Consider the following 24,578-nt stretch of genomic DNA (forward strand, 5'->3'; position numbering starts at 1 on the left):
AAAGAATATTTAAAAAGAAGAAAGCTCAGAAAAGAAAAGAAAAAAAACCCTGAAGCGTGACATATCAAGAGCAATTGTGGCCCAGACCAAAGGAGAAGCATTCTGAGCAAGGAAAGAGCCTAAAGCCTGGGAGGACCTGTATAAAGATCCACTGCAATTGCAGTACAGCAGAGGTCCCCAAACTACGGCCCGCGGGCCACATGCGGCCCCCTTAGGCCATTTATCTGGCCCCCGCCGCACTTCTGGAAGGGTACCTCTTTCATTGGTGGTCTCTGAGAGGAGCATAGTTCCCATTGAAATATTGGTCAGTTTGTTGATTTAAATTTACTTGTTCTTTATTTTAAATATTGTATTTGTTCCTGTTTTGTTTTTTTACTTTAAAATAAGATATGTACAATGTGCATAGGAATTTGTTCATAGTTTTTTTTATAGTCCAGCCCTCCAATGCTCTGAGGGACAGTGAACTGGCCCCCTGTGTAAAAAGTTTGGGGACCCCTGCAGTAGAGTGAGCAACATGCAGAGAGGCATGGAGATGCAAGTGGGAAATTCAACCAGACCTTGCTGTTCTCTTGAGAATATTAGTTTTTATCCTAAGGGCAATGAGAAGTCTCTTGATGAATTTCAAATAGGTAAATAACAAAATCTAATTTACCTTTCAAAAAGATCTTACTGTTTGAGATTGGATTAGGCTAATCAAATTAAAACTACTTAACCTTCAGATTATTAAAGCAGGCATTTTTGTTGAGAATCAAGTAGATGAAGTAGGAATTAGTGGATTCAATTTCTGGTGCCCTCTAATTTTTCTCCCTGGTAAAAAGATATTCTCTGCATCACTTCTTTCAGAATGGGTATAACCAGTGATGACTGTGATGCTAACAATATTTTTTGGTTTTGTTTTGTTTTTATCACAGATCATGGTTTTGCTGCTACTTGGGTCCCACCTTTGTATGCTCAAGAGAGCTGGGGAGCATCAATAAAGCAACAAAATGACACCACAACAGTGTCAAGAGGACACTATCTTCCAGTAGAGATTCTTCTGACTTCTGTTGTCAAAAGCAGGGGTTGGTAGTTGTTGGGCAGATAAAATATATTATGCTCACTGTAAAGCCAGTAATCAGGGCCAGGGCCACTATCACAGCAGCCCGGCCCTTGCAGGTTCGCATTGGATTCGGACAGTCGGTAAAGAAACCATGGAGCCAAAAACTGGTGGGCCATAGCCTTTAATCTAGCTTGCACCCGGCGGGCAAGTAAAAATACACACTGGGCTCCAAAACCCAGTCACACTCAGTGCTCACAAAGCCACTGATTTATCCGAGTTTCCTAGAATCAAAGGTTTCTAGCTCACCAGCCTTATGTCCCTCAGTTCCCCATCTCCTTCCTTATCCCAGATACAAACTCTGTACAAACTGGCATCTCACTCAGCACTCCACCATCTTGGCTGCTTTTCCTGGCCTCCTCCACATGGCCGCCTTCCGCTGCTGGCTCTACTTTCTCTGCTCTCTCATGCTAATCTCAGGAACCAAGAGTCAAGTCCCGTTCTGCCCCCATTTTATAGTGTAGCTTCACAACCTTTAATCCAATATACAAAATAGGGTAGTCTCTAATACAAAGTCACTTCTCTGAGGCATGATTGGATTGTACCGCCCTACAGCAAAAAGGGTGGGAAAGGCTTAATCCCAAAACCAAGCCCCAGGTTACAACGATCTCCAACACACATTAATATCACCTGGGCGATGGCCTCTTTAACAAAGTGAGCATAATACATTTTATCTGCCCAACACTCACTTTGTTAAAGATGGCACTGCCCACATGGAGGCCGTCGCCCAGGTGATATTAATGTGTGTTGGGGGTGGGCTGAAGGCAGGCAGGATCCTTGTAGCCTGGGGCTTGGTTTTAGGACTAAGCCTTTCCCACCCTTTTTGATGTGGGGTGGTACAATCCAATCATGCCTCGGATAAGTGACTTTGTATTAGAGACTTCCCTATTTTGTATAGTGGATTAAGGGTTTTGATTTCTACACTATAAAATGGGGGCAAAATGAGAGCTTGCTCTCTTGGTTCCTGAGATTAACATTAGAGGAGAGAGCAGAGAGGAGAGCAGAGAAAGGCCACGTGGAGGAGGCCAGGAGAAGCAGCTAAGATGGCGGAGTGTTGAGTGAGAAGCCAGTTTGTGCAGAGTTTGTGCAGGGAGAAGGAAGGAGATGGGGAACAGAGGTGAATAAGTCTGGTGAGCTAGAAACCTTTGATTCTAGGAAACTCGGATTAAGTCAGTAGCTTTGTGAGCACTGAATGAGTGGGTTTTGGAGCCTAGTGTGTGTTTTTACTTGCCCGCCGGTGCAAGCTAGAATTAAAGATGATGGCCCACCAGCTTTTGGCTCTGTTGTTTCTTTGCCGACTGTCCAAATCCAATGTGAACCTGCATGGGCCAGGCTGCTGTGATGGTGGCCCTGGCTTCTTGTTTTACATTAGTGTATCTCATCCTATAGGAGGAACTTATTTCTCATTCACTAGATCATTATTTCCAACAATAGCAATATCAAAGAGCCACAACAGAAATCAGCATGTCATGGAAAATAATGATTGCTAATCAATGCAAAAACAAGACTGATTTTTTAGGAAAAGGTGTTAAAAAAAATTGCCTGATCTGTGGTGGCACAGTGGATGGTGCACTGACCTGCAATGCTGAGGTTGCCAGGTTTATTTGGGGCACATACAAGAAGCAGCCATCAGTTGATGCTTCCTGCTCCTCCCTCATACCCTTCTCTCTCTCTCTTTCTCTCTCTCCTTTCTCTAAAAATCAATAAATAAAATCTTTTTTAAAAAATTTAATTGAATAAATTTGAAGATCGAATTGCTTTGATTAATTAATTTATGAATTGGTCAGCACCCACCTCACAACTGTTAGGGTGCTTCAAGGAGTAGTATAAAAATATAAAGTATTCATAGGCAAAAACTAGGTGAGATAAGATTATTAGTAAAAGAAAAGAAAGGATTAGTTCAGGCCAGTTATCTACCTTTGAGGCTTAGGAAATGCAGGGGTTTTATAATGGCATTGAAGAGGAAATTCCAATGGAAAAAAAAATTCTTTTTAAGTTTACTCTATTGATTTTAGAGAGAAAGGGAGGAAGGGAAAGAGAAAGAGAGACAGAAACATCAATTTGCTCCTGTATGTGCTGTGACCAGGGATCGAACTGGCAAAATCTGTGCTTTGGAATGACACTACAACCAACTGATCTATCCAGCCATAGCAAAAAAAATTTTTTTCAATAAATAAAATAAATTTTATTTCTAGGAGAGGCTGAAATTACAAATAAGTTAGTTATTAAGGTTTGGCTTGGTGACTTGATTTAGCAAAAGTGATTCCATTTTTACTTTAATTTTTTAAACAAACTGTGTTTAATCTTACATTTCTGTCTTGAGGTTGGGACCTCTTAAAAGTTATACATTTTATCATCTCACTTTGGGATATAAAAAAAAGGGAGAACAAACAGCATAACATTTATATATTATTATAAAAAAGCAAAATTAAAAAGAATTGAAAATTTAAGATTTTTTTTTTTTTGTATTTTTCTGAAGCTGGAAACGAGGAGAGATAGTCAGACAGACTCCCTCATGCGCCCAACCGGGATCCATCCAGCACGCCCACCAGGGGCGACGCTCTGCCCACCAGGGGGCGATGCTCTGCCCCTCCGGGGCATCGCTCCGCCGTGACCAGAGCCACTCTAGCGCCTGGGGCAGAGGCCAAGGAGCCATCCCCAGCGCCCGGGCCATCTCTGCTCCAATGGAGCCTTGGCTGCGGGAGGGGAAGAGAGAGACAGAGAGGAAGGAGGGGGGCGGGGGTGGAGAAGCAAATGGGTGCTTCTCCTATGTGCCCTGGCCGGGAATCGAACCCGGGTTCCCCGCATGCCAGGCCGACACTCTACCGCTGAGCCAACCGGCCAGGGCGAAAATTTAAGATATTTGATTTACATGGGGAAATGTCATATTTGAAACAGCTTCAAAAGAATCTGATAGGAGTTTGATAATTGCTGAAACTGGAACATTAAAACTATTTTCTATATATTTGAAATTTTTTATTAAAAAGCTAAAAATTTCCATATGGATTGAAGAAGTGGACATTCTCTCACACACTATTATTGAAAGAATAAATTGTCACAATCTTTGGAAAAGTAATTGGAAGTAACTGAAAATTAAAAATCTGCTTAGCAAAGGAAACCATCACAAAATGAAAAGGCGACCTATTGAATGAGAGAAAATACATGTAATTTATATATGATACAGGATTAATATCCAAAATATATAAATAATTCATATAAAATAGCAAGTAGCTCAAGTGATTTGAGAATGAGCAGAGTTCTTCTAGTTAAGATGGTGGCATAAGTAAATGTGGTATTCAAACACACCCACAACCACAACCACATCAAAATTACAACTGAATTACAGAACACACATCACTCAGAATTGCCTGAAATTTGGCTGATTGGAAGTCCCACAACTAGGGATTTAAAGAAGAAGCTACATCAAGACTAGTACGAAGGGTGGATATACAGAAAAACTGGTCCTGAGGCAGCAGTAAGATAGCAATGGAGTAGGTAGGTGTTCCAACTTCCACCTCCCAGAACCAAAGTGGATTACAACTTAATTTTAAGAACAATCATCTGGAAAAACCAACTTTGGGCTAAACCAAGAGGAATCTATAACTAAAGATCACCAAAGAAGCCACACTGAGACTGGTATGAAAAGCAGAAATGTGGAGAGGGATGCCCAGATCGCAAGAGCGAGCAGTGGCCCAGAGAAGCTCGCATAGTAGTGGGGTTTTACCAGAGAAGGGAGGGTCCAGGGCCCCAGGACAGAAACCCCAGCTTAGGTTCTGGGGCTCCAGAGTCTAGAAGAGGCATAAAGACAGTAGTTAGCTGTGAAACAAGTCAGGATACTGTTTGCAAGAAAGAAACAGATTTCTCAGACTCAGGATTCATCTTAAAGGGACCACGCAGAAAACCTCTTTCACAACCACTCACCCAGGACTCCAGGGTCAGGGAAAGCTGAGAAGACTGGAGTAGCAGAAAGAAAGTGTAATCTAGGAGGCACAGGGAGAAACATTTTGAGGGACAGCCCCCCCTAACCCCTGGGCTGAGTCACTACCCAAATCTAAAGTGAATGTTTTTCCTAGAACCAGCAATACTAGCAAAAGGAAACAGGTCACCAGCCAAACAGAAGCTCTCCTGCTATGTTCAGAGCAGATTCGCTTAGAAGCAGAGAGCCCAACAGGGATACAGTATTGAGGGCTAAAGTCTGAGCTACAACGTACCCCGAACACTGCTGAGTGCTTGCTGGAGGGCAGGTGGTGGTGGGACATGGGACCATGGTCCTGTCCATGGGGGTGGAAGTCAGGAGCAGGCTATGGCCATGGCTCAAGCACATGAATATAGTGCCACCCATGGGGGTGGGATGGAGGCTGGGGCCAGCCAGGGCTTGCAGACCAGGCATGTGTGCACAGTCCCACCTGCAGAGGCCAGGCAGAAGCTGCAGGGACCTCAGTGCAGGCCAGCAGCAGCAACGCCCGAGCCTGACTGCCCAAGGTGGCAGCAGCAGTGGTGGCGGGCCTGCAGACAGACTGCCCTCGAGAACACAAAGGGAACACCCATTGGCCTCCTGTGGTCACACCCTTCTGAGGGCTGAAAAGAAAAAAATATATAAAATAAAATGAAATAAAATAAAATAATAAGGTTGGATAGAATGACACCTGAAGCTAAGGGGCAAGCCACATCCAATACCTTTCCTAATACCCTGATTTATAGTATTGTGCCCAACAAGTAGCCACCAATAAGAGGCAGCAAAAAGCAGATCTCAGGGGAACCTGACATTTAAACAAATATCATCCAGGCCAAAAGCAGATAAAAGCCAGCCTAAGTTGATATTAACAATGACACCTGGGCTCAGCAGAGACTGCCAGAATCTGGATCACCTGTTGCTCCAAAAAGAAGATAAGGGCCAGTCATAGGCAGCAACCCTCACTGGTCTGCTCCAGGATCCAGCCAAGAAGGTCCAGGGAGAGAACATCCAGAGGCCAGATATGGAGAACATCAGTTCAGAACCTAACAACCCTTGTTAGAGTGACATCTTAAGAAAGGACTCCTCACACCTGGCCCAGTTAAGAGATAAAAAATGGAAAAGCAGCTCTAGTTACAGAGACCACAACTCAAACAAGCCTGCAAACCAGAAATAAAAACAATGGAAAGAAAGAGGAACATAATCCATATGAATCAACAAGAAAATCTCCAGAAAAAGATCTGGATGAAATGGAAGTAATCAAATTAGCAGATGGAGAGTTTAAAATAATGATTGTTAGGATGCTTAAGAATCTCAAAGCTACAATGGATAAATTTAATAAGCGCCTAAATAAAGAAATTGTAAGCATCAAAAAGGACCAGACAGAAATGACAAACACAATATCAGAAATGAAGACTACACTAGAAGGAAGGAAAAGCAGGCTGGATGAAGCAGAGGATTGCATCAGCAACTTAGAGGACAAGATAAGGAAAAGCAAGGAAGCAGAACAGCAAAAAAAAAAAAGAGGTTCAAGAAGTCTGAGGAAACAAACTCTAAGAGAGGTCTGTAACAACATGAAGAGAAACAATATTTGCATAATAGGGGTTCCTGAAGAAGAGAAAGAACAAGGGATAGAAAACCGCATTGAAGAAATTATAGCTGAAAATTTTTTTAGATTGATGCAGAAAAGAGTCATAAAGGTTAAAGAAGCAGAGAGAATCTCATTAAAAAGGAACACAAAGAGATCTACACCAAAACACACCATAATCAAAGTACTGAAGCTAAGAAATAAAGAAAGAATACTAAAAGCTGCAAAAGAAAAACAGTCAATCACCTACATAGGAGGCCCCATAAGGATGACATTTGACTTTTTAACAAAAACACTTGAAGCCAGAAAGGAATGGCAAGAAATATTCAAAGTATCTCAAAATACTCAAAGAATCTCAAATATTCAAAGTATCTTAAATATTCAAAGCAGAACAAGAACCTACAACCAAGACTTCTTTATTCAGCAAGGCTATCATTTAAAATTGAAGAAGAGGTCCTTTTTCTCTCCGCCATCGTGGTGTGTGCGGTTGTTTCTTCCTCGCCATGTCTTCTCACAAGACTTTCAGGATCAAGAGGTTCCTGGCCAAAAAACAAAAGCAGAATCGGCCCATTCCCCAATGGATTCGGATGAAAACTGGTAATAAAATCAGGTACAACTCTAAGAGGAGGCACTGGAGGAGAACCAAACTGGGTCTGTAAGGAACCACACATGAGATGGCTCACATTTATGCTGTGTTCACATTGCCTACACCTCATAAATCACTGGAAAGAGCACTGCTGTCGGACACTTGGCTGTTTTAATTGGGAGATTGTTGGGGAAATGAGTGTTCTCTATGATAATTTTTTTTTTTTTTTTTGCAATAGGATCTGGATCAGTAATAAATGTGAGACCTTTTAAAAAAAAAAAATTGAAGAAGAAATAAAAAGCTTCCCAGACAAAAAACAAAACAAAACAGACAAACAACTCAAGGAATTCATTACAACCAAACGAATGCTGCAAGAAATGTTAAGGGGCCTGCTGTAGACAGAACAAAGCAAAAAAAAAGTCTAGTAAAATAGGAATGTATATTCAAAGAAAAAAATGGCAATAAACAACTACATATCAATAATATCCTTAAGTGTAAATGGTTTAAATGTTCCAATCAAAAGAAATAGGGTAGCTGCATGCATAAAAACACAGGACCCGTACATATGCTGTCTACAGGAGACCCACCTCAAAACAAAAGATACACATAGACTGAAAGTAAAAGGATGGAAAAAAATATTTCATGCAAATGGAAATGAAAAAAAAGCTGGGGTAGTAATACTTGTATCTGACAAAATAGACTTTAAAACAAAGGCTATCTAAGTAACAAGGATAAAAACAAATTCAAAGTGAAAGGCTGGAAAACAATACTCCAAGCAAATAACATCCAAAAGAAAGCAGGCGTAGCAATACTCATATCTGATAATGCTTACTACAAGACAGCAAAAGTACTCAGAGACAAAAATGGTCATTTCATAATGGCTAAGGGGACACTGAATCAAGAAGACATAACAATTCTTAATATATATGCACCAAACCCAGGAGCACCAAAATATATAAGACAGCTACTTATTGACCTTAAAACAAAAACTGACAAAAATACAATCATACTTGGAGTCCTCAATACACCACTGATGGCTCTAGATCAGTCATCCAAACAGAGAATCAACAAAGATATAGTGGCCTTAAACAAAACACTAGAGCACCTGGATACGATAGATATCTATAGGACATTTCATCCCAAAGTGACTGAGTATACATTTTTCTCCAGTGTACATGGATCATTCTCAAGAATTGACCATATGTTGGGCCACAAAAATAACATCAGCAAATTCAGAAAAATCAAAGTTGTACTAAGCATATTTTTCTGATCATAAAGCCTTGAAACTAGAATTCAACTGCAAAAAGGAGCGAAAAAATCCCACAAAAATGGGGAAACTAAAAACATACTTTTAAAAAATGAATGGGTCAAAGAAGAAATAAGTGCAGAGATCAAAAGATATATACAGACAAATGAAAATGACAATACAATATATCAGAATCTATGGGATGCAGCAAAATCAGTGATAAAAGGGAAGTTCATATCACTTCAGGCATATATGAACAAACAAGAGAGATCCCAAGTGAACCACTTAACTTTACACCTTAAGGAACTAGAAAAAGAAGAACAAAGACAACCCAAAACCAGCCGAAGAAAGGAGATAATAAAAATCAGAGCAGAAATAAATGAAATAGAGAACAGAAAAACTATAGAAAAAATTAATAGAACAAGGAGCTGGTTCTTTGAAAAGATCAACAAAATTGACAAACCCTTGGCAAGACTTACCAAGAAAAAAAGAGAAAGATCTCATATACACAAAATCCAAAATGAAAGAAGAGAAATCACCATGGACACCATAGATATACAAAGAATTATTGTAGAATACTATGAAAAACTATATGCCACTAAATTCAACAACCTAGAAGAAATGGATAAATTCCTAGAACAATACAACCTTCCTAGACTGAGTCAAGAAGAAGCAGAAAGCCTAAACAGACCTATTAGTAGAGAAGAAATAGAAAAAACCATTAAAAACCTCCCCAAAAATAAAAGTCCAGGACCAGACGGCTATACCAGCAAATTTTATCAAACATTCAAAGAAGACTTGGTTCCTATTCTACTCAAAGTCTTCCAAAAAATTGAAGAAGAAGCAATACTTCCAAACACATTTTATGAGGCCAACATAACCCTCATACCAAAACCAGGCAAGGACAGCACAAAAAAAAAAAACAACAAAACTACAGACCAATATCTCTAATGAATACAGATGCTAAAATACTAAACAAAATACTAGCAAATCGAATACAACAACATATTAAAAAAATAATACATCATGATCAAGTGGGATTCATCCCAGAATCTCAAGGATGGTTCAACATATGTAAAACGGTTAACGTAATACGCCATATCAACAAAACAAAGAACAAAAACCGCATGATCTTATCAATAGATGCAGAAAAGGCTTTTGATAAAATACAATACAATTTTATGTTTAAGACGCTCAACAAAATGAGTATAGAAGGAAAATATCTCAACATGATAAAGGCCATATATGATAAACCATCAGCTAACATCATATTAAATGACACAAAACTGAAGGCTTTTCCTCCTTAAATCAGGAACAAGACAGGGTTGTCCACTCTCTCCACTCTTATTTAATGTGGTACTAGAGGTTCTAGCCAGAGCAATCAGACAAGACAAAGAAATTAAAGGCATCCATATCGGAAAAGAAGAAGTAAAGGTATCACTTTTGCAGATAATATGATCCTATACATCAAAAACCCCAAAGAATCCACAAAAAGACTACTAGAAACAATAAGCTAATACAGTAAGGTTACAGGATACAAAATTAACATACAGAAGTCAACAGCCTTTCTATATGCCAACAATGAAACATTTGAGAACGAACTCAAAAGATTAATCCCCTTCACTATTGCAACAAAAAAAATAAAATACTTAGGAATAAACATAACAAAGAATGTAAAGGATTTATATAATGAAAACTATAAATCATTGTTAAGGGAAATCGAAAAAGATATAATGAGATGGAAGAATATTCCTTGTTCTTGGTTAGGAAGAATAAATATAATCAAGATGACCATATTACCCAAAGCAATATACAAATTTAATGCAGTTCCCATCAAAATTCCAATGACATTTTTTAAAGAAATGGAGCAAAAAATCATCAGATTTATATGGAACTATAAAAAACCCCGAATACCCAAAGCAATCCTAAAGAAAAAGAATGAAGCTGAGGGCATTACAATACCTGACTTCAAACTATATTATAGGGCCATGACAATCAAAACAGCATGGTATTGGCAGAAAAATAGACACTCAGACCAATGGAACAGAATAGAAAGCCCAGAAATAAAACCACATATATATAGTCAAATAATTTTTGATAAAGGGGCCAAGAACACACAATGGAGAAAAGAAAGCCTCTTCAATAAATGGTGCTGGGAAAACTGGAAAGCCACATGCAAAAGAATGAAACTGGACTACAGTTTGTCCCCCTGTACTAAAATTAACTCAAAATGGATCAAAGATCTAAACATAAGACCTGAAACAATAAAGTACATAGAAGAAGACATAGGTACTAAACTCATGGACCTGGGTTTTAAAGAGCATTTTATGAATTTGACTCCAAAGGCAAGAGAAGTGAAGGCAAAAATTAATGAATGGGACTACATCAGACTAAGAAGTTTTTGCTCAGCAAGAAAAACTGATAACAAAATAAACAGACAGCCAACTAAATGGGAAATGATATTTTCAAACAACAGCTCAAATAAGGGCCTTATATCCAAAATATACAAAGAACTCATAAAACTCAACAACAAACAAACAAACAATCCAATAAAAAAATGGGAAGAGGACATGAACAGACACTTCTCCCAGAAAGAAATACAAATGGCCAACAGATATATGAAAAGATGCTCATCTTCTTTAGTTATTAGAGAAATGCAAATCAAAACTGCAATGAGATACCACCTCACACCTGTTAGATTAGCTATTATGAACAAGACAGGTAATAGCAAGTGTTGGAGAGGCTGTGGAGAAAAAGGAACCCTCATACACTGTTGGTGGGAATGTAAAGTAGTACAACCATTATGGAAGAAAGTATGGTGGTTCCTCAAAAAACTGAAAATAGAACTATCTTATGACCCAGCAATCCCTCTACTGGGTATATACCCCAAAAACTCAGAAACATTGATACGTAAAGACACATGCAGCCCCATGTTCATTGCAGCATTGTTCACAGTGGCCAGGACATGGAAGCAACCAAAAAGCCCATCAATAGATGACTGGATAAAGAAGATGTGGCACATATACACTATGGAATACTACTCAGCCATAAGAAATGATGACATCGAATCATTTACAGCAAAATGGTGGGATCTTGATAACATTATACAAAGTAAAATAAGTAAATCAGAAAAAAACAGGAACTGCATTATTCCATACGTAGGTGGGACATAAAAGTGAGACTAAGAGACATTGATAAGAGTGTGGTGGTTACGGGGGGAGGGGCACAAAGAAAACTAGATAGAAGGTGACAGAGGACAATCTGACTTTGGGTGATGGGTATGCAACATAATTGAACGACAAGATAACCTGGACATGCTATCTTTGAATATATGTATCCTGATTTATTGATGTCACCCCATTAAAAAAAATAAAATTATTAAATATTCGAAATAAAAAAAGGCTATAGTAAAGATAAATAAGGTCACTACATAACGATATAGGAAGAAATCCAACAGAAATAGATAACTATTATAAATGTCTATGCACCTAATACAGGAGCACCTAAATATATAAAGCAGACTTTGATGGACATAAAGGGCGAGATCAACAGCAATACTATAGTATTAGGGGATTTCAATACTCCACTAACAGCACTGGATAGATCCTCAAGAAAAAATAAATAATAAATAAACAGCAGAATTAAGGAACACACTAGATCAACTAGATTTAATAGATATCTTCAGAATTTTCACCCCAAAGCAGCAGAATATACATTCTTTTTAAGTGCTTATGGTACATTCTCTAAGATAGACCACATATTAGGACATAAAATAAGCCTCAACAAATTCAAGAAGATTGAAATCATATCAAGCATCTTCTCTGACCACAATGGCATGAAACTAGAAATCAACTACAATAGAAAAACTAAAAAACACTCAAACACTTGGAAACTAAACAGCATGTTATTAAATAATGAATGGGTCAACAATAAGATCGAGGAAGAAATAAAAAATTTTCTTGAAACAAATGAAAATGAGCATACAACAACTCAAAATTTATGGGACACAGCAAAAGCAGTCCTGAGAGGGAAGTTTATAGCATTATAGACATATCTAAAGAAGCTTTAAAAAGGCTCAAATAAACAACTTAACCTGGCAACTAAAAGAACTAGAAAAAGAACAGCAAGTAAAGCCCAGAGGAAGTAGAAGGAAGGAAATAATAAAGAACAGAAAGAAATGAATGATATAGAGTTAAAAAAAAAACAATACAGAGGATCAATGAAACCAAGAGCTGGTTCTTTGAAAAGGTAAACAAGATTGATGAACCTTTAACCAGACTCACTAAGAAAAAAAAGAGAGAAGACTCAAATAAATAAAATTAGAGATGAGAGTAGAGAAGTAACAGCTGACACAGCAAAAATACAAAGGATTGTAAGAAAATACTATGAAGAACTGCATGCCAAAAAATTAGACACCTAGCTCTGGCCGGTTGGCTCAGCGGTAGAGCGTCGGCCTAGCGTGCGGAGGACCCGGGTTCGATTCCCGGCCAGGGCACACAGGAGAAGCGCCCATTTGCTTCTCCACCCCTCCGCCGCGCTTTCCTCTCTGTCTCTCTCTTCCCCTCCCGCAGCCAAGGCTCCATTGGAGCAAACATGGCCCGGGCGCTGGGGATGGCTCCTTGGCCTCTGCCTCAGGCGCTAGAGTGGCTCTGGTCACAACATGGCGACGCCCAGGATGGGCAGAGCATCGCCCCCTGGTGGGCAGAGCGTCGCCCCATGGTGGGCGTGCCGGGTGGATCCCGGTCGGGCGCATGTGGGAGTCTGTCTGACTATCTCTCCCTGTTTCCAGCTTCAGAAAAAAAAAAAAAAAAAAAAGAAAGAAAAAAAAAAAATTAGACACCTAGGTGAAATGGACAAATTCCTTAAAAAATATAATCTCTCAAAAATCAATCTGGAAGAATCAGAAAACCTAAATAGACTGATTACAACAAATGAGTTTGAAACAGTTATCAAAAAAAATCCCAACAAACAAAAGCCCTGGGCCAGATGTCTTCACAAGCAAATTCTACCGAACATTCAAAGAACTAACTCTTATCCTTCTCAAGCTTTTTCAAAAAATATAAGAGGAGGAAAGACTTCCAAGCTCCTTTTATGAGGCGAGCATAATTCTGATTCCAAAACCAGTCAAAGACAACACAAAGAAAGAAAATTATAGGCCAATATCCTTAATAAATTTAGATGCCAAAATTCTCAACAAAATATTAGCAAACTGGTTCCAGCAATACATGAAAAAAACATACATCATGATCAAGTGGGATTTATTCTGGTGAGGCAAGGCTGAGACAATATTCGCAAATCAATCAATGTGATTCATCACATAAACAAAAAGGAGAACCAAATGATAATATCAGTAGATGCAGAAAAAGGATTTGATAAAATTCAGCACCCATTTATGATCAAAACGCTCAGCAAAGTGGGAATACAGGGAATATACCTCAACATAATAAAGGTCATCTATGACAGACACATAGCACATAGCAAACATCATACTCAATGGACAAAAGTTAAAAGCAATACCCTTAAGATCAGGAACAAAGCAGGGGTGCCTCATTTCACCACTCTTATTCAACATATTGAATAGTTCTGAAATTCCAAGCTACAGCAATCAGACAACAAGAAGAAATTTTAAAAATCCAAATTGGAAAAGAAGAAGTAAAACTATCATTATTTGCTGATGACATGCTATTGTACATAGAAAACCCTAAAGTCACAGTCAAAATACTACTGGATCTGATAAATTAATTCAGCAAGGTGGCAGGATATAAAATTAACACTCAGAAATCAGAGGCATTTTTATATACTAACAATGATCAGTCTGAAAGAGAAATTAAGAAAACAATCTCCTTCACTACTGCAACAAAAAAAAATAAAGTACCTAGGAGTAAAATTAACCAAGGAAGTTAAATTTATACTCAGAAAATTATAAAACATTGATAAAAGAAATCAAGGAAGATACAAACAAGTGGAAGCATATACTATGTTCATGGTTAGGAAGAATAAACATTATTAAAATGTCTATATTACCCAAAGCAATTTATAAATTCAATGTAATTCATATTAAGATACCAATGACATACTTCAAAGATATAGAACAAATATTTCAAAAATTTATATGGAACCAAAAATGAACACAAATAGTCTCAGCAATCTTGAAAAGGAAGAATAAAGTGGGAGGTATCACACTTCCTGATATCAAGTTATACTACAAGGCCATTGTACTCAAAACAGCTTGGTACTGGCATAGATCAAGGGAACAGAACAGAGAATGCAGAAATAAACCCACACCTTTATCGACAATTGATATTTGACAAAGGAGGTAAGAGCATACAATTAAGTAAAGACAGTCTCTTTAACAAATGGTGTTGTGAAAATTGGACATCTACCTGCAAAAAAATGATACTAGACCACCAACTTACACCATTCACAAAAATAAACTCAAAATGGATAAAAGACTTAAATGTAAGTCATGAAACCGCAAGCATCCTAGAAGAAAACATAGGCAGCCCTGGCTGGTTGGTTCAGTGGTAGAGTGTCGGCCTGGCGTGCAGGAGTCTTGAGTTCGATTCCCGGCCCGGGCACACAGGAGAAGCGCCCATCTGCTTCTCCACCCGTCCCCCTCTCCTTCCTCTCTGTCTCTCTCTTCCCCTCCCGCAGCCGACGCTCCATTGGAGCAAAGTTTGCCCGGGCGCTGAGGATGGCTCTGTGGCTTCTACCTCAGGTGCTAGAATGGCTCTGATTGCAGCAGAGCAATGCCCCAAGATGGGCAGAGCATCGCCCCTGGTGGGCATGCTGGGTGGATCCCGGTCGGGCGCATGCGGGAGTCTGTCTGACTGCCTCCCCGTTTCCAACTTCGGAAAAATACAAAAAAACAAAACAAAACATAGGCAATAAGCTCTCCAACATCACTTGCAGCAATACTGATTTATCTCCACTGGCAAGGAAAATAAAGGACAGAATAAACAAATGGGACCATATCAAACTAAAAAGCTTTTGCACAGTTAAAGACAATATGAACAAAATAAAAAGACAAAGCACACAATGGGAGAACATATTGGACAATACGTTCAATAACCAAAAGTTATAAAGAACTTGTAAAACTCAACACCAGGAACACAAACAATCCAATCAAAAAATAGGCAAAAAAAAAATGAATAGACACTTCCCCAAAGAGGACATACAAATGGCCATAGACAGATGAAAAAATGCTCAACATCACTAATCATTAGAGAAATGCAAATTAAAACCACAATAAGATATCATCTCACACCAGTCAGAATGGCACTCATCAACAAAACAACACAGAATAAGTGCTGGCGAGGATGTGGAGAAAAGGGAACCCTCCTGCACTGCTGGTGGGAATGCAGACTGGTGCAGCCACTGTGGAAAACAGTATAGAGATTCCTCAAAAAATTAAAAATGGAACTGCCTTTTGACCCAGCCATCCCTCTTTTAGGAACATATCCCAAGAATACCACACCAATAATTCAAAAGAAGAAATGTTTATGGCAGCGTTGTTCAAGCCAAGATATGGAAACAGCCCAAGTGCCCATCAGTGGACGAGTGGATTAAAAAGCTGTGGTACATATACACAATGGAATTATGGGGCCATGAAAAAGAACAAAATCTTACCTTTTGTGACAACATGGATGGACCTGGAAACTATTATGTTAAGCAAAATAAGCCAGGCAGAGAACAAAACTTATCATTTGACCTCACTCATTTGAGGAATACAATGAACAATATGAACTGAGGAACAGAATAGAGACAGAGGTGGGATCAAAGGGACCAGAGGGATAGTGGACAGAGGGAAAGGGGATGAGAGGATGAGACCAGAGAAAGAAAAAAAATTGGTAAAATTATACACACATAACACAACGTTATAGAGAGCAGAAAAGCTAATCCTGAAGGGAAGGGGGAGGGCGCAATGGGGAGGGGGATAAGGGGGATGTTGTGGGGAACACAGGGAGGTTGGGTGCATTCAGGGGAACACTAGAATCTATGTAAACACAATAAATTAAATTTTAGAAAAAAAGAAAAGAAAAACTGGTCCTACATTAGCATGTGGTAGATAAAAAGCAGAAAGGTTATCTTGGCTATGGAGGTAACCCCTGAGAAGTGAGAGGTTCAGTGGTGGGATTCAAATAATTTAACAAGTGGTTCTCTGCCCTAATGACCATTTTAGTATAAAAAAAATTATATACTGAAAGGTAGTTTATTATTTCATACATTTACTCCTTAAATAAGAACAATAAAAAAGGTACACAAAACGAAAACTATAAAACGGTTTTAAAATATTAAGGAGTAAATATTAAATAATTCTGACAAAAAACAATAAAACTGTTATTTAAGGTATTTTTATATTGCTTCTTGATTGGCGTCCTCACTTGCAATTTTTTTCACCTATGGACAGAATGAACATTACTATGGGCACTTAGAATATGCTATTGTGGAAATGAATGTCAAAAAGAGTAAGGAATATAAATTTGTGATTTCTGCATTGGGTGGCTTCCCAGGCTCCTACCTTAGAGAGAACTCTGATTACAAGTGCCATTTTAACAACTGGTTGGCCAAACTCAACAAAAAGTTAGGTATTGGTTCTGCTGAACTGGTGCGAACCAGCTGAATCTCACCACTAGAGGGTCTCAACCTCACACCAGACCCCACAGCTCAGGATTCCAGTACCAGGAAAAGAACACCCCATAATTTCTGACTGTGAAAACCACCAGGGATTGTGGCTGAGTAAAATGGAGGGCTTCTGGAGTCTTAGGTAGTTCCTCTCTATATTTTTATTATTTCTTGATTTTAAAGAAAGAGAGAGAGGAAAATATTAGTTTGTTATTTCACTTATTTATGCATTCCTTGGTTGATTCTTGTATGTGTATGACAAGTGATTGAACCTGAAACTTTGGCAGATCAGGATGATGTTCTAATCAACTGAACTATGGGGCCAGGGCCCTATGCAGTTTTTCTTAAAGAGCTCCTATGTAGACTTATTTGAATTCACTCCCTCAGAGCTCCAGAGCTGGAGCAGCAGCTTGAAAGAAACCAGGGACATGTGGGGAGAAACTGAATTGTTTGGCATCAGGATAAGGGAGAGCTGCAGAGGGGGTTGGGGGTGGGGGAGACAAAGCTTTCTACCAGGTCAAAGTGCTAGCAAAGGCCACTGTACCTTTTCTGAGACTCTCCCACTCCACACATACATAGAGCTGGCAGGCAAGTGCCATATCTAGTCATCAACCTGGCTCACTCTGTTTGCCCTGCCCTGGTGATTCCAAAACCCCACCTCCACCCAACTTTATAGTCTTCCAGTGGCTTATCTATTAATATATGCATGGTCTTCTCTTGGCTCATGCTTCAGACTTTTTTTAAATCTCTCAAACAAGGAGTATCTGACCTCAGCATGCCTCATACCTTTCACTAAGTATTCCCAAGGCCCAGCACTAGCAACAGCCAGCCTCCGTCTTGATTCACAGCTTGGCCTTGCCTGGGCACCTCCAAGTCCAGCACAAGTAACAGCTATCTTCAGCTCACTTTGTAGCTCACACTAGATGGCCTGGAGTAGCACACAGGTACCAGCAGATCTTGCCCTGCACCTCCCAGGAAGCCCCAGAGCCAGCGCACCCAGTGAACAGCCTCAGACCGAGTCAAATCACAATCCAACCACCCCCACAAGTGACATATTCAAGGGACAAAATCAGCAGGCACCAGAGTCACACTGAAGTAAGTTCTGCTCTAGAGGGTGGGCCCCTGCACAGCAGATCCTCCAGTAGTCAGTGGTCAGTGGTGGCAGACAGTCCTTGCAGCCAATTGGCCTAGGGGTAAATCTCTCCTATTGACATGCCAACAGCAATCAAGGAGTGTATACCCAGCAGCCATGGGAATTGGGGGTGCACCTGAAGTGCCCAGTTTGAGTGATCTGGAAGGCTGTGCCACTAGACCCTACAGAACTCCTACCACATAAGACCTCTCTACTAAACCAGGATACATAGCAACTCCACCTAATACATAGAAACAAACACAGAAAGGCTGACAAAATGAGGAGACAAAGAAACATGTCCCTGTGGAAGAACAAAACAAAAACTCCAGAAAAAGAACTAAACAAAATGAAAACAAGCAATTTACTAGATGTAGTGCTCAAAACATTGGTTATAAGGATGTTCAATGAACTTAATTAGAACTTCAACAGCATAAAAAAGGACATGCAAATGATAAAAAAGAACCAGTCAGAAATGAGGGATACACTAATTGAAATGAAGAATACATTACAGGGAATGAACAGCAGAATAGGTGAAGCCAAGAATCAAATCAGCACTTCGGAATATAAGAAAAAAAGAAACACCCAATCAGAACAGCTGAAAGAAAAAAGAATCCAAAAAAATAAAGATGGTGTGTAAGGAACCTTTAAGACAACTTCAAGTGTACCAACATTTGCATCATGAGGGTGCAAAAGGAGAAGAGAGAGAGCAAAAAATTGAATACTTGTCTGAAAAAATAATGACAGAAAACATCCCTGAGCTGGTGAAGGACATAAACATACAAGTCCAAGAATCACAGAGTCCCAAATAAGATGAACCTGAAGAGGACTACATAGGCACATCATAATTAAAATGCACAAACTTAAATACAAAGAGAGATTCCTAAAAGATCTAAAAAAAAAAAAAAAAAAAAGGCAGTTAGTTACCTGTAAAAGAGCTCCCATAAGACTGTCAGTTTATTTCTTAACAAAAACTTTGCAGGTCAGAAAGAATTGGCACAAAATATTCAAAGCAATGAAAAGTAAGTACCTACAACCAAGATTGCTCTACCCAGCAAAGCTATCATTTAGAACTGAAGGACATATAAAGAGATTCCCAGACAAGAAAAAGCTAAAGGAGTCACCAAACCAATACTACATGAAATCCTAAAGGGTTTTGTTTAAGAAGAAATAAAATAAAAAATATATAAACAGTAAATTGACAATGAATACGTATTTATGAACAATTAAATCTAAAACTATAAAATAAACAAACAAGCAGAACAGAAACAGACTCATTGAAATAGAGAACATTTTGTCAGTTGCCAGATGAAAGGGTATTTGGGGAATGGGTGAAAAGGTAAAGAGACAAAGTACAAATTGGTTGTTATAGAATAGTTGTGGAGATATAAAGCACAGCATAGAGAATATAGTCAATAATATACTAATAGTTATGTATGGTGTCAGACAGGTATAAGATTTATTAAGATGATCACTTAGTAAGTTATATAATGTCTAATCCAGGGGTCTCAAACTCAACTCAGCATGTGGGCCGCAGAGCAAGATCACAGCCATTCGACGGGCCGCACTAGGTCTACAAAAGGCAACTGTTACGCAACACTTTTCTCACTGAAGTTGAAAACAAAAAAAAATCAGTACAACAAGCACAATCGTACATGCAGTTTACTCAGTGTCACAAAACGACCAGAAACTGTAGTTCGCATCACAACTGCTGTTAACTAAGCTAATATCTAGCTAGGATGCTAGAGAAATGAAAAATACAAGTAGGCCTCTAGGCTTACTTAATTTTATCCAAAATATTTTGAACTTTGTGGATTAGTTCTGCGGGCTGCACAAAATTGTTCGGCGGGCCGCATGCAGCCCGCGGGCCGCGAGTTTGAGATCCCTGGTCTAATCACTGGGGCATACACTTGAAACTAATATAATATTGTATGTCAACCATAATTGAAAAATTAAAAAATGATTAAAACTTAAAATGAGCAGAGGATCTGAATAGATGTTTTGTTTGTTTTTTTTTTTAAATATCTACAGATGGTCAATAGTTACATGAAAAGATGTTCAGTATCACTAATCATCCAGGGAATGCAAATCAAAACCACAATTAGATATCACCTCACAGCTGATAGAATAGTTATTATAAAAAAAAACCCAGCAAGTTTTGCTAGATACAGAGTACAGAATGATAGTTGTGGGGGGCAGGGGGTGAGAGGGAAAATAATCAAAAGAAACAAACTTCCAGTTATAAAATAAGTCCTAGGGATATAATGTATAGCATTAGCATAGTGCCTATAGTTAAAAATATTTTATATTTTTGAAATACGCTAAGTGAATAAATATTAAAAATTCACATCACAAGAAAAAATTTAGCTATGTGCAGTGATTTTGTGATTATCACTCACTGTGTTAATTTTGCAATTGTGGGGACTTAGAATCAGGCACCCCAAAATGTGCCTTAGTTATTATGTGGCTTATTTAGATTAGAGTTAAAAGCAATTTTAGCTTCAGACCTATATGGCCAGGAGCTGCCATTGTGACCATTTACATGAAGGTTCTCATTGAATTCGGGCAGATGGTAAAGAAATGGCAGAGTCAGAAGATGGTGGGCCATTCTGTTTATTGGTGTCTCACCAAGACAGTCAAGCCACAAAAGAGGGCAAGGGATCAGGGAAGCCTCTGCAATGCTGATAGCAGAAACTGAGAGAGCTAGAGCCCTTGGTCTGCTTCATTTTATTGTGTAGAAAATTAAAGCCTTTAAGCAAATATACAAATAAGGAAGTCTCTGATACAAAGCCACTTGATCTGAGGTATAAATGGGATTCCTCATAAGAGTGCACCACCTTGTATCATGCAACAGTCAAGGGTGTGGGGAAAAGCTTAGTTTTGAGAAGACTTGAGTATTAGAAGGAGGGAAAGGTTTAGTCTTAAATGAAGCCTTAGGCTATACTGACTGCCAGCTTACACCCTGTCTCCCACACCCAAAGGGAGCAAACATATACATCATATATACAAACTTATTTAACCAACAAGACCCAAGAGAAACTTGGCCCCCATTGTTTACTGACCTAGAAAAAATGTGAATTAAAGCCCTGGCCCATGATAAGACACTATCAGAGATAACCTCTTTTGACCTAGCTATAAGGCAGGACAAACTTCTGTTTACTAAGCATCTGCTTTTATCATTCTGAAAAATAACTCTTTGAAGCCTTCAAGGCACCTTACCTCATCCCTAGCTCAAAATGTTTTACATGCTTATGTTCCTTTTCTATCTCTGGATCTCTCCTGCATGTGGGGTCTCTGATTCTCTCATGTATATGTGGTTCCCATACATACATATATATTAAATTTGGTTATTTTCTCTTTTTTTTTTAATTTTTTTAATCCATTTTAGAGAGGAGAGAGAAAGGGGGAGAGAGAGACAGAGAGGGAGAGAGAGAGGAGAGAGAGACAGAGAGAGAAGGTGGGGAAGAGCTGGAAGCACCCATATGTGCCTTGACCAGGCAAGCCCAGGGTTTCGAACCGGCGACCTCAGCATTTCCAGGTCGACACTTTATCCACTGCGCCACCACAGGGCAGGCTGTTTATTTTCTCTTGCTAACCTGTCTCACTTCTATTTTTTAAAGCTTTTAGTTTATTAATCCTCTCATAAAACAACTGCAAAATCACCAAAGATAAAGTCATATACTCTTACTTTCACCAGTACCGACATTGGCCTTTGCAGTCCCCTAACTTTGTTCATTCTGTTCTTATTCTTTTGCTGTTTTCTTGGGATCTTCTTCTTATATAGTCCTTGTCTTGCAAGTCTATGTTTGGGCTGATTTTTCTTCGCATAATTCAATATATCAAAAATCATGCCCAAACCAGTTGTCTTGCCACCACCAAAATGAGTTCTCAATCCAAATACAAAGATGGCATCTGGTGTGGTCTTGTATAATTTGACTAGTTTTTCTCAAATTTCTTTCTTAGATACCGTTGGTCTCCCAGAATGAAGGATATCAATGACCATTTGTTTCCACTGAAGTAGTCTGTTGATCATGAAATTTCTGGTCTGTATAGTTATTGTATAATTCATGATGACAGCTGATCTTCAAACTGCCAGTTATTTCATGTGCATTTTAATATGTTATACACCTGAAACTAATATATTTTTATATATCAATGATATCTCTAAATTTTTTTTAATTAATTTAAGTATATGCATAATCTTTGGTTCATCAGCCCCGTTTGAAATCTAGCCTGTAAAGCCAGGAGCCACGGCCAGGGTCATCAGAGCAGCCCGGCCAGTGCAGGTTCGCATTGGATTCGGACAGTCGGTAAAGAAACAAAGGAGCCAAAAGCAGATGGGCTGTCATCTTTAATTCTAGCTTGCACCCGGCGGGCAAGTAAAAAACATACACTCTGGGCTCCAAAACCCACTCACATTCAGTGCTCACAAAGCCACTGACTTATCCGAGTTTCCTAGAATCAAAGGTTTCTAGCTCACCAGCCATATTCTCCTCAGTTCCCCATCTCCTCCCTTATCCCAGATACAAACTCTACACAAACTGGCATCTCACTCAGTACTCTGCCATCTTGGCTGCTTCTCCTGGCCTACTCCACGTGGCCTCCTTCTGCTCTCTGCTCTGCTCTCTCCTCTAATCATCCCAGGAACCAAGAGCGCAAATTCTCGTTCTGCCCCCATTTTATATTGTAGCTTCACAACCTCTAATCCAATATACAAAATAGGGAAGTCTCTAATACAAAGTCACTTCTCTGAGGCATGATTGGATTGTACCACCCCACATCAAAAAGGGTAGAAAAGGCTTAGTCCTAAAACCAAGCCCCAGGCTACAAGGCTCCTGCCAGCCCACAGCCCGCCCCCAACACACATTAACATCACCTGGGCAACAGCTTCCACGTGGGCAGCGCCATCTTTAACAAAGTGAGCATAATATATTTTATCTCCCCAACAAATTGCAAACCAGTTTTATTGATATTATGCATTATCTATTACATACTGGTGTGTATAACTTTGGAAGAAAAGTGTAAAGCCAGTAGCCACGGCCACCATCACAGCAGCCTGACCTATGCAGGTTCGCATTAGATTTGGACAGATGGTAATGAAACAATGGAGCCAAGAACTGGTGGGCCATATCATCTTTAATCCTAGCTTGCACCCAGTGGGCAAGTAAAAATACACACTGGGCTCCAAAACCCACTCATTCAGTGCTCACAAAGCTACTGACTTATCTGAGTTTCCTAGAATCAAAGGTTTCTAGCTCATTAGCCTTATTCACCTCTGTTCTCCATCTCCTTCTCTCTGCACAAACTCTGCACAAACTGGCTTCTCCTTCAGCACTCCGCCATCTTGGCTGCTTCTCTCTTCTCCTCCACGTGGCCTTTCTTTGCTCTCCTACAGCATGGGCTCCTCCTAGAACATAATCACTCTTCTCCCAAACAACATGATCTCTCTTCTTTTTAAAACCTTTTGGTGGGAAAGCCCTCCCCCAACACATATTAACATAATCACACCTATTCCAAGCAATCACCTGGGCAATGGGCTTCTACGTGGGCGGTGCCATCTTTAACAAAGTGAGCATAATATATTTTATCTGCCCAACAAAAAGGATACAAATCAAATATATAGTGGTTAATGGACTATAGCTTTGCTTTCATTTCTTACTGTAAACATGTTGTATTTTCTTTAAAAAAAGGGATTATAGGTGGTTTTTATTCATTATAACTAAAATTACACACTTGGTAGCAAAGTTGAGCAATAATCCTAGCAGTCTGGCTTCAAAGGCCCAGCTTTTAGCTACTCAGTAAACTTCCTTTATCTGGAGCACTATCTATAATACAAGCTAATAGTCTTAGAATTTATTTTTTTAGTTCTTACCTATCATAGCCAGTGGGACTATATATTCCTGATTCCATCCTTGAGTCAAGACTATCTTTTTTTTTCACAAAGTCTTGACCCCTTAAGTCAAGACTAGTTATTCCCTCAAACATCTAGTCACGGGGGGAGGGGGGGAGACACACACACAAAGAACTAATTACAACGCTTTAAATTAAATTACTGTTAATTGTGGTTCCCTTAAAATTACAATAACTTGGTTTGGGCATGTAATTAAGCCAATTATCTTGAAAATGCTACTGAAATTTTCAGTAAGCATCCACCCCTTTGGCCCCCTTTGCCTGGTTTCCCTGCCATTATTTGGAACCTGTTTTGAAGTTACAATAACCTCTTTGTAGCAGAGACACAGGTAAAAAATTTCTCAAACTCATAGGTGACAGGATCCCTTCATAATTAATCCCAGGATGTCCCCACCCCACCCTCCAGAAGTTCTCCAGCTATGGAAGTTCTCATGCAGATGCCTGTT

General features: G+C 39.2%; 1 protein-coding gene and 1 pseudogene across 1 annotated transcript; one reads left to right on the plus strand and one right to left on the minus strand.

Moving 5' to 3' along the window:
• The first annotated feature begins 7,093 nt into the window (after window positions 1-7,093).
• Window positions 7,094-7,504, plus strand: LOC136405459 (large ribosomal subunit protein eL39). Its single transcript, XM_066384887.1, has one exon. The coding sequence runs from the start codon at window positions 7,140-7,142 to the stop codon at window positions 7,293-7,295; it is 156 nt and encodes a 51-aa protein (XP_066240984.1). The 5' UTR covers window positions 7,094-7,139; the 3' UTR covers window positions 7,296-7,504.
• Window positions 7,505-21,896: 14,392 nt separating this feature from the next.
• On the minus strand, window positions 21,897-22,291 carry LOC136405570 (small ribosomal subunit protein eS24 pseudogene; annotated as a pseudogene).
• Between the last annotated feature and the right edge of the window lie 2,287 nt (window positions 22,292-24,578).

The sequence above is a fragment of the Saccopteryx leptura genome, chromosome 5 (genome assembly GCF_036850995.1).
Source record: "Saccopteryx leptura isolate mSacLep1 chromosome 5, mSacLep1_pri_phased_curated, whole genome shotgun sequence".
In the NCBI taxonomy this organism is placed as follows: domain Eukaryota; kingdom Metazoa; phylum Chordata; class Mammalia; order Chiroptera; family Emballonuridae; genus Saccopteryx; species Saccopteryx leptura.